This window comes from Humulus lupulus, chromosome X (assembly GCF_963169125.1).
Source record: "Humulus lupulus chromosome X, drHumLupu1.1, whole genome shotgun sequence".
In the NCBI taxonomy this organism is placed as follows: domain Eukaryota; kingdom Viridiplantae; phylum Streptophyta; class Magnoliopsida; order Rosales; family Cannabaceae; genus Humulus; species Humulus lupulus.
Window position 1 is genome coordinate 70035652 of NC_084802.1, and position 11275 is coordinate 70046926.

An 11275-nucleotide genomic window follows, 5' to 3' on the forward strand; every position below is an offset into this window, starting at 1 on the left:
GAACATTTTATAAGATATGTATCTTTCATATTTTGTAACAATTATCTGTTTTTTAGTTAATTAATTGTATTTATCACTTATAATTAATTAAAAAAAATTCAAAACCAGTATCTAACAATGCCTACCAATAATTTAGGCTTGAAATACATTGGATAACGCTTTCCAAATGAAAAATGATATGTCCACCACTTTAATAGTTTGTGGGTTTGTATGAAAATAACTTTTTGGATATTACAAGACTTTGCACCGAACAAGAAATGAAAGTTGTTAAAGAATGTATTAACACATTGATTTCTAGATTTTGGATACATGTTAGAAGTAAGAAAATAGTTGTAGTTTCTCATTTCAGTCTCTAATGTTTCTTAGAAACGCATTTGGAATCTCTTAATGATATTTTTTTCACAAAAGATCACAACTTTTAGTTGAAATAAAATAGTGTTTGAAAAACTAGGCAAATTGGCGAATGGCGGCGCCTCACTGTAGGTGTGCTTTGCGGCGCTACTATATGCACGCAGCGCTGGCCTGTGCCACCATGTATTGAGACAGTGTCGACACTGCTGAATTTACACATCAGCATTGCGAAGCCATTGTTAGGTGTTGCGGCACCTAGAGAGCCCTCCCTCTACGCATTGCTGCAACGCCTGCAACACCACATCACTAGATGCTATCGCTGCAATGCTAAATTCTTATGTGAAATCTTAGCATATTTATACATTTTAGAGTGCACATTCAACAAATTACACTATGTTTACTACCTTTTATTTTTCGAATGTTGCAATTTTCTATTGCTAAAACGATGATATAGTCTCATTGTCAATGTGATTAGGACGACCTTTTCCACACGAGATAAATATATATATGGGTGTTTAATAGTGGTTTTTTTGAAACTTTGATTGTATTTTGCATTGGTTATTAGTAAGCCAAATGATCGAAACCATTGAATTATAAATATCTATCTGTCCCTAGGCCGCACTGGGTGTCTCTAAGAGAATGATTCACTGGTATAGATTGATTAAAATTAAAAAAAGTCCTCTCTCTTAAAATTTGGTGCTCCACTGTGTACCACCTCTTTTTAAATGTCACACCATTATTCTGTATAATGTATCATGACAGGAGGGACAGGTCCAAATTTGGAAACAGGTGATTTTCATTATGCATTGAATTAATTAGCTAATTACTCTAGTCGAACTTAATTTGTTCGACATCATCTTTAATAACTTGTGCGTGCGTACATATAAAGACACTAATTTATAATAAATATAAATGGTTATAATTAATTACGAAAAATATAAGCTTCATATTAAACCTCCACTATAAGGCACACCCGTCTGAGGCAACCAAACATCACCCAGCAAAAACGTCGAGACCGTGTAATTGGCAGCGTCCGTAGCGTTGATCATGTGGTAACCCGTCCAATTGACCCGGTTGGTGGTATTCGACCCAGAACCAGAGTTACTATACTCTGCGTAATACAAAGTACTCAATGCGAAATCCCCGCTCCACTCACGCCAACCAGCGGCTTCGATAAAACCATCGATGAAGGACTGCATGTAGACTGTTCGAGAATATTCCTTCCAGGGCCTCCCCAGGTAGGACTTTGTGAACGAGCCATTTCCGGCTGCAGTGGCGGCGTTGGCCGCGGCCAAGTCAGCACTGGGACTAATGGTGCAGTTTTGGATGGAAGTGCCTGTGTTCTGGTTCGGGTCGGTCCGCCCTTGGGCCGTTATGGCATTAAACTGGCCCTTAAGCGGAAGCCGGGGATAAATGTTACAGTTCTGAAGTACAACGGCGGCGTTGCCAAAAATGAAGTCTACTGTGCCGTAAATGTCGCATTCTCTGTAGAATTGTCTTTGGGAATGAGTGTATAAGGTGTCCTGATAAGCTTCAAAGCTACAGCGGTAGAATGTCGAAAGATCGGCGCCGCTTCGGAGCGCCACTGCCTGATGTTTGTTCGGTCCCGCCGTGTTTCGGATAGTTATATCAACAGCGAGGAAGCCTACCGCAGTTACAGCTGCAAAGGTAAATATGTATGCATCATTGTCAGATCAGTAAATAAATTAATATATGTATATATATATATATATAAATAGAATCTACAATTAATTTTTAGTAAGTCTACTTGTGCAATCTTGGTTAATATTTTTTTTGGGACAGGTGACAAAAGTATTTTTCTATCATTTAGTTCATCAATTTTTTTAAATCTTATTATTTAAGTACTAAATGATATTTTTATTTTTTTTTTCTTTTAAAATACATAAAAAAATATAAAAAAAAAATATGAATCAATCTTAAAAAAATTTATACTTAATTTTTTATAATACCAAATATGTCATTGAATTCTTTTTTATTTTCATGACATTTTAAAAAAATTTAATAGTTTTACAAATTAAATTAAGTTTTCATTAAAAAAAATTCTAACTTATATTTTTCTAATACTAATAACTGAAATATCACCATATTATCAATATTTATCATGTACATATTAATTTTTATTTTGTAATTTTGTTCAATAATATGACTTGTAACAAATCATATATATGCACATAAATAACTTTATGTACACTGTTAAAGTTTAAAAAAAATATGAAATAAACAAGCATAAATATAATAAAAATTGATAATATCAAGATAATCAAGATAATATAGTTATTAGTATTAATTATAAAACAACAATGTTATTAATAATATATTTTTAATGAAATATTAATTAAATTTTAAAAAATATTATGTATTTTTAAAAATCATCAAAATATTTTTTTATTATGTTATGTTTGCTATGTCATAATTCAAATGTTTAAATATTTTAAGAATTATTCAATATTTATTTTGTATTTTTATGTATAAAAAAAAGAAATAAAAATAGTATTTAGTGATTTAAATGATACAATTTTTTGAAATTTAATTTAGGACTTAATTAATATAAAATAAACTTTTGAGATCTAAGCATTACTAGTAAGAAGCTTGAAATAAAAACCTATTTTTTTTATATAACTCTTTGTAACGACTTTTATTATTTATTTATTTATTTTTATCTATAAACTCTTTATCTATTTATTTTCAAACTAGTAAAATTTAAAATTGTTTTGGTGAGGGTGAGGTTATATACAGATTATATATAAGAATAAATTGAGTGTAATGTATTTTATTAAACTATGGAATTATTACGTACCAAGAGTTGCAGAGTTGAAAGTAGTCCAACCATCAACCACACTGTGGTTCCCTGTAATTATGGTCTGGTTAATGCCATCTCCAAGCAAGAACAAATACTTCTTGTTACTCGCAATCGTCACGTACTCTTCATAAACCCCGGCTGTGATATATATCAAGAAGTACCCGCCCGAAGCAGCAGAGTTATTCGGTGCCGCGGCAATGGCGTCGTTAATGGTGGTGAAGTTCCAACTCTCGTCCTGGCTCACGACCACCACGTCCTTTATCGTAACCTCTTCATCCGCAACCTGAAGAAGCTTCCTCATCATCATCCTCGGCGGCCTAGGCCCCCTACGATGTTTGAAAGCTTTCTCCAACCTAGCTCGGTTAAGGTCGGACATCTTCATAGGAATCCTTCCGTTTCTCCGAACAGCGTGTCGCCTGGACCGGAACGGCTTCGTGTCCATCTCCTTGGGAACCCAACCCTGGATGCAGAGCGAGAGAGACACGCTATGCAACATAGTGTCGTTTGAGATCATCTGCGAGATTTCGTTTTTGATGGTCGAAGGCGAAGGTGTGGATTCCAGTTCATCTGAGATGGTCTGGAGGTTGGTCAGGACAGTACTCAGCGAGGTCAGGAGGTCGTCACCTTCCGAGGTTGAAAGAACAGTACTGGTCTTGTTGACCTTTCGAATAATGGAGTCGGTTAACAAGTCAACGTTTGACGAGGCGAGTTCCCGGCAATCCTCTAAAAGCCGGATCAAAGGTTTGGACAAATCGGCGGAGTTACGGTCTTGGAGGCTAGTCTCCACCCAGTTAAGCAACTTGTGAGACTGTGACAGAGATTTTCGCACACAAAATCGGCCGAAATTGTGGACATCGGTATCTTGATTGGGGAGCATTGTATTGCAATAAGAAGGAAATCTGGTGGACTCACACATGTTGTTTCGGGAGAGGGCTAGTGAGAAAGATGGAGAAGTAATTAGGAGAGAAAGGAAAAATAAAGAGAAGTGCATTATTAAGGACTTAGAGTTTGAATATTTAGCCATAATAAGAGAAAAGTTGGGTGTGAGAGTTTGAGTAATGATTTTGGTGGATATATATATATATATATATATATATATAAGTATGTACGGTAATAACGTGCATGAGTTGATTATTATTGAGAATTGACAACGAGAACCACGGCTGTTCCATCCGCACCATTGAGGAGGTGGCATAATATTATTCTTCTATTTTAATGTTGAGTCTCACTTATTTTAATTTAATAAGTATAATGGGATATCACTAACCAATTATAAAGTGTCACCTCATATAAAATTAGGAACATTAAGGTGTCAAATATAATAACACTCATTATTATTATTAAGCCATTTGGGTAGTGTGTTGAATATAATTGTTGGGTGGTGGTCATCCTCGTAAATAAGGTAAGTAATAAGAGTGGTCAATTAACTATGAGTGTTGTTATTTGATATCTTAAAGTGATTAACATCGCATGAGCTTGTGACATCTTATGATTGGTTAGCGAAATATCATAATACTTATTAAATTGAAATATATAAGACTCGATATTAGATTGCACCAATAATAATATAACATTTACTTATAGTAATGCCGCTTAGTAATTCTCATTAATTAATAGATGGAATAATAATAATAATAATAATAATAATTTTATTCGAAGTAGTGTTTGCCTGCTTCTTCCTAGCATTGATTGGGAAATGTTTAACGATTTGTATATGGTTTGTCAACGCTGGTCTTATACATGAATGATTATGATAATTATTCCTAATGAACCTTAGCACCCCATTTTGGTAGGAAATAAATTAATTGTGAGAAAGTTTAGGAGAAGTATAATGAATAAAAAAAAAAGCTTACACTTGTAAAAATCTGAAAATGAGGGCAAATGACTACGCTAGCTGGAAAGGTCAACTGGTATTAGCAGCTTATGGATATACTTAATTGTTAATTTGGTACATTTTCGAACCCCTTATAAATTTCCGACTGATTTTTCTTTTATCTCATTTTACAATTAGTAAATGATCTTTAATTAATTTATATACGTACTGTAAAAACAATTAGTAATTTTATCTCAAAATCAATGGATAATGAATCATTTTTGTATAAACAATATTCAGGTTACAAATGGTTCTTTCTTAACATGTTATTTGAATCTCAATTATGCGAATTGCGGATTTTAAACACTTTTATTTTATATATATTTTTATCTTTTAAAAATTAAACTCACTATTTAGATTGGTTTTTATATGCTATAGGTATATTTACTAAATCTAATACATATATTCTTATTATAAATAGATCATCAATTATATTCCACATATTTTCTATGCATGGATAATCTAGAATTTGAATCTCAAAATCAAATGTTATAGTTCAACTCATCTTAGAGATTAAAAGTTATAACAAAATAATGAAATTATATGATAAGCCAAATTAAATAAACAATTTCATATAAATAATCTAATATTATTTTTCAACGAATGACAAATATATATATATATATATATTTATTTATACAACGCGGTAGTAGTGTCTAAATGAAAAACCACTGGCCATAAATGAATCTAAACTAGATGATCATCATTGAATTAACTACTATAGCTAGCTAGCTAGCTTTGACTTGAATTTCACTATTAATTTTAGTGTGCACCCGACCATGTATGAAGTCAACTCAGGCTCAGCAGCTAAATGTGAAATTAAGCACCTTGTGTCCATTTTGAATCAAAATATATATCTATTTAAACTAATATTATTATATTGAGCGAGAATATTAACCAATGAAACTATTGTTAGCCAATTAGGTACATGTTGGGCACCGACCAAAACATGCATGCATGGGTAAATAACATAAATTAACGTAATACCCACAATAACCTTTGACTTCGTAATTAGTAGCTACATACATCAAATTTGTATCTACTCATGAATATCCCATTTATTTTATGAGTTATTGGATCATATCTTAATTATTAGCAATTTTATGCCTGTTGATGTATCAAAATACAATTAAATAAAATTATGAACCAAAAATAAGATCCACATCCATACACATGGAATCCTTGAACATATCCCGACCAAAAAAAAGGAGAAAGAAATACACGAACATGTCTACAAATAAATAAACATAATGGAGTTATTATTATTACGCTCCATAAATTTATATACACACCAAAATAAATATATACTCCATTTCATAAATTAAAATATTTTATTTGTTTATAGTTACACCTTATATATTTATTATATCAAGTATTGATTACACCCTTTTACAAAAAATTAAATAAAATTGTGTATCTCATTTTATTAAAATTTACGGATTAAAATGATAAATTTTAAATTTTATTAATAAATAATTAAATAAAAATCATAAATGTTTAATACAATCTCAAATATAAATTTAATTATGAAAAGAGTTTAAAAAAATACATAATAAATTATCTTTATATTATATAATTTTTTCAACAAGAACATTTTATTGTTTTGAAGATGAATAATTTTAAAAAATTAGAAAGACTCCATTTAAAGCCTAAAAGTTTATAAATAGAATTAAATGTTTAAAGTGGTATAATTTAGTCACTTTACTTTAGTGTAAATATGTCATAAAAAATATTTTAAAAAATTAGTGTTTTTATATTATTTTGGGGTGTAAAACTGTAAATATAACTCTCAATAAATATATAAAGAAATTATCATTGTGACCCCCTTAGTTTAAATCCATTAACAAGTTTAACCTTAGATTTAAAAAAATTATTAAAATATAATATGTTATTTTAAATAGTAAAAAATGCTCCCCTCTCCTTATTTTTTGTTAAAGTTTCTTTAAAAATAAATAAATAAAAAATGTTGTCACTTTAAATGTAGTAATATATTTATTTTAAATAAATATAATTTAAAATTTATTAACAAAACTTAAAATAAATTAAAAAATAACAATATTTATCATTTTTTGTATATTAATTTATAAAAAAAATATTAACGTACAAAACTAAAAATTTTAAAATAAATAAAATCTAGGTGAGGCATTGCGATGAGCCAATGTATAATTAGTCGCAAGAAAATTGTTCAAATAATAATATGAATCACAGGAAGGATCTGATAGGAATCGATCAACCGAGGAGATCATCCGCGATCGATATGTATGAAAACAAATCCTAACATGCACACTACATATATATATATATAAATATATTTATATATATACACTAGGTGAGTGGAAATAATGTGTAATGCATATTTGCTCAATTTTAAAGTTGTAAATATGTTTATCATGTATTTATTTTTATTGATTTTTTTTCATTGTCATATAAATTTTAAATAAATAAAAAATATCATAAAAATATATAAAAGATATTTAATATAATGTATGACATAAATGTATTAAAAAAATTATGGTAAAATATTGTCTATAATTTTAATAAAATCTTATTCATTTTTTAAATATATATATATATAATAGAATAAATTATAATTATATAGTATATATAAATATTTATGTCAATAATCTCTACATATATGATATCTAAATACAACATTGATATATATATTTATATAAATTACAATAATATTTAAAAAGAAATTCATAGTAGAAATAAAATAAGAATAGAAAAAATCATAGTGTAGAGTAGTATACATACATCAAATATTTTAATTAATTAATTTTTGTTTAAATTTATACGTGAATTTTAAATTTAAGTTTGTTGCTAGTTGATAGTAGATTATATTATATTATATGTTTAATATGATATTATTCTCATAATACGTGAAGTTTAAGTTTAAGTTTAAATTTAATTTAATTTAAGTTATAAAACACACGGTTTTATTATTTTTAAATAATTATCATTATAAAATATCTCAAAAATATCATATTTTAATTTGTTTAATTAATTAATTAATTAATTAATTTTATTTAAGTTTAAGCCATGTTTATAATCTACCGTTAAATATAGGAATATTATATTAAATATAAGAATATTCCGTTAAAGTTAACAGAAAATATAAAAAACTGTTAAAACAAAAAATTTCCGTTATCTACACACCTTTTATATAGAAGAGATATGCAAGACGCTTGCCGTACACTACAATATTTAATGGCATTAGCGGCGGTAAGCTCTGCCACTACTAAGTCGCCCCTCCGCCATTATTAACAATTACCGGCGGGGATCCGCCGCTACTTCCCTGCCGGTAATAAGTTGACGCTAATAAGAGTATTATTAGTGGTGGGTAATAACAGCAGAGCCCGCCGCTAATTAATATGTCAGAACCGATTAATAAAATTAATTAGCGGCGATTATTAGTCGTAGGGTCCGTCGCTAGTGATTTTATAATTTTTTTATTATACTTTTTAATATTAATTTAAAATAAATTAGTATTTATTAAATTTAAATATTTTAAAAACTGATTCATAATAAATTTTAATAAAATAACCAATTAATTAATGTAGACATAACTAACATTAAAATTAATATATAATTTTAATATTTATCAAACAAACTAACTAATACCGATATTCTCATAATAAATAATTGCACTGTTAATTTAATCAAAATACATAAACTAATAACTAAATATAATCATTTAGGTCAATTTGGTAATCATCCTCATCTTCAACATTCTGTTGTGGCGGTGGCTATGGCGGTGGCTGTGTCTGTGGCGGTGAAGGGATATAAGGTTGTTGTGAAGATTGTCCAAGGGTTAGGTCCCCAAACTGATCCTAAGGCTATGGGCGTATCGGGGTGGATAAAAAAGGTTGCTCCTGTTGCTGCGACCCGCCCCTAAACTCACCATATCTAAAAAATGGTTGCTGCTGCGAGGAACCCCCAAGTTCACCATACATAGAAAATGGCTGCTGCTGCGACGAACCTCCAACCTCACCATGTAGGATCTCATTTATATATATATCTATATGCATGCTCCCTATTGCACAAAATAACATACAATAGAAAACATACACTACTACAAGAAAGGCTTTTTAGGGCTCGCATTGTGAGCCTAAAAAGTTTTATTTTTAATTTTTAAAAAATTAAATGGTATTCAAAGCTCGCGCTGGAGCTCTGACGATGACGACGGCACCACCACCCTACAGTGATAGTTTGGTTCGATCCTTTAGTGGATTTTGAAGCCCAAAGCACAACGAATGCAGTGGTGGTGGTCATTTGGCTCGGGGTGGCTCAAGGTGGTCAGAAAATGCCCAAAACGTTTTGGAAACCCACATGGTTGCCGAACTTTGGAGGCTCCGTCGACTAGGGTAGGGGGCGCAAGAGGCCATGGGCTCGCGAGGCTGGGGGTTTCGGGGGCCGGGGAATGTTGTGGGCCCTAGCGTGTAGGTGGGGGGTGGCCAAAGCACCGCCGTTCGTGGCTGGGCAGTGGGGTTTCGTGTGAGAGAGAGAGAGAGAGAGAGAGAGAGAGAGAGAAAGAAAGAGAGAGAGATAGAGAGAAAGAGAGAGAGAAATGGGGGAAGAGAGCAAGAGAGAGGAAGAGAGAATGGGTTGTTGTGTTTTTTTTCTTTGTGATTTAATTTATATATATATATATAATAAAACTTTAGTTAAAAAAAATTATTCAAACTTTTAGGACATACATAAGTTTTTAGGGCTCGCTTTGCGTGTCCTAAAAGAAATTCTTTAAGGACTCTCAATGAGTGTCCTAAAAAGTCTAGGAACTTTTGTTAAATAAAAATTAAACTTTTAGGACACGCATTAATTTTTAGGACTCGCAAGAAACTCTTTAAGGACTCTCAATAAGTGTCCTAGAAAGTTCAGGAGATATTTTTAAGGCTCACATCTAGGTGAGTGCGCTAAAAAAGTGTCCTAAAAGCATGTTTTTGTACTAATGATAAATACATGCATAGAAGTGATTTTCATATATAGAGATTCGTAAATACAATAATAAAACCATTAGAGAACTTATGAGATGCGTAGCGGAACAATGACTACACCATTTGGATTCCCTAACCTTTTGTACGCCCTGGTTTTCCCGCGGGCTATTAGCAAGCTAAGATACGGCCTAATCATGTCTACCACGTGGACATCCCCAACACCGGAGCTGTCATCAAAAGATCCTACCTCCTCAGCTCGGGGTAACCTAAGGGTTCGCCAAGATTAGACTGAGTTTGGACTCTGGAGGCCACAGGTCAAGGGAAGCATCCAGCTCGTGGTACGAGCTAGAGTTGGAAGCTGTGACCTTTTATAAAGTCAACCACGCAAGGTAAACTTGCATATATCAGACATCATGTGTCTGATATATCCCTGACTTCTCGGACACGCAGCATGAACGTGCGCATTCTGGCACCCACGACTGGGTTGGGCCGTGCGGCCCATTATCCCCCTTACCTATTGATTAGACCACACTTCATGTGTCAGGTTTTAGGAATTAATCATGAATGTCACAGAGTTGACATGATAGGTAAGAAGGTCACGGGATGACCTTCTTACCAACTCCTAGGTGCCCTCTCCTATAAATATGGAGACCCTGGGAGTTACAAAGGGTTGGATTCTATTGTGTAAGAAATACCCTGTAAAGAATACCAAGCATATAGCAATAATATAGACTGGTGGAGTAGAAAGATTTTAACCTTTGAACCACCTAAAACGTAATTGTGTCACCAGCCCATTTCCAAAAAGATCATTAATCTATTTCGGTTCAACATAAGCACTAATCCCTTCCTCTTATTTTCTTAATTACCTGTTGGCGAAGAACCGCATCAACACCTTTTGTCCTTATTGAATGCTAGGTATTGCAAGGAATCCAAACCGCTTTGAAACACGACCACAATCTTCCAACTCTTTCTCTAAAACAACCTACTGTTTATGTGGGTAAGTCTCAACACATGAGAAGAGAATTCCTAAGAGAAAACAAAGAGAGAGTGGGCAGCTAGGTATAGAATATTAGTAGTGAATTTTTACCTTGTCAAATTCATCTTACCTAATGCATTCTATAACACTAATATATATAGGCAATTAGCTAGGACATAAAATAGGTTTTAATTACGCATTTTGTTTAATTATTCAATAATTATAATTAATTAAATACTTGTCAAAATCAAGTAATTGTAATTTTGACCTTTATTTAATTCATTTTATTAATATTAATACCAATTTATCAATATTAA

General features: G+C 31.6%; 1 protein-coding gene across 1 annotated transcript; it reads right to left on the bottom strand.

Annotated features, from left to right (window-relative positions):
• Nucleotides 1-1121: 1121 nt before the first annotated feature.
• On the bottom strand, nucleotides 1122-4212 carry LOC133804800 (pectinesterase-like). The gene is made up of 2 exons (XM_062242929.1): nucleotides 3170-4212; nucleotides 1122-2011 (listed from the first exon to the last, which is right to left on the bottom strand). Exons 1-2 carry the CDS (start codon nucleotides 4194-4196, stop codon nucleotides 1296-1298), a joined length of 1743 nt encoding a protein of 580 aa, XP_062098913.1. The 5' UTR covers nucleotides 4197-4212; the 3' UTR covers nucleotides 1122-1295.
• Between the last annotated feature and the right edge of the window lie 7063 nt (nucleotides 4213-11275).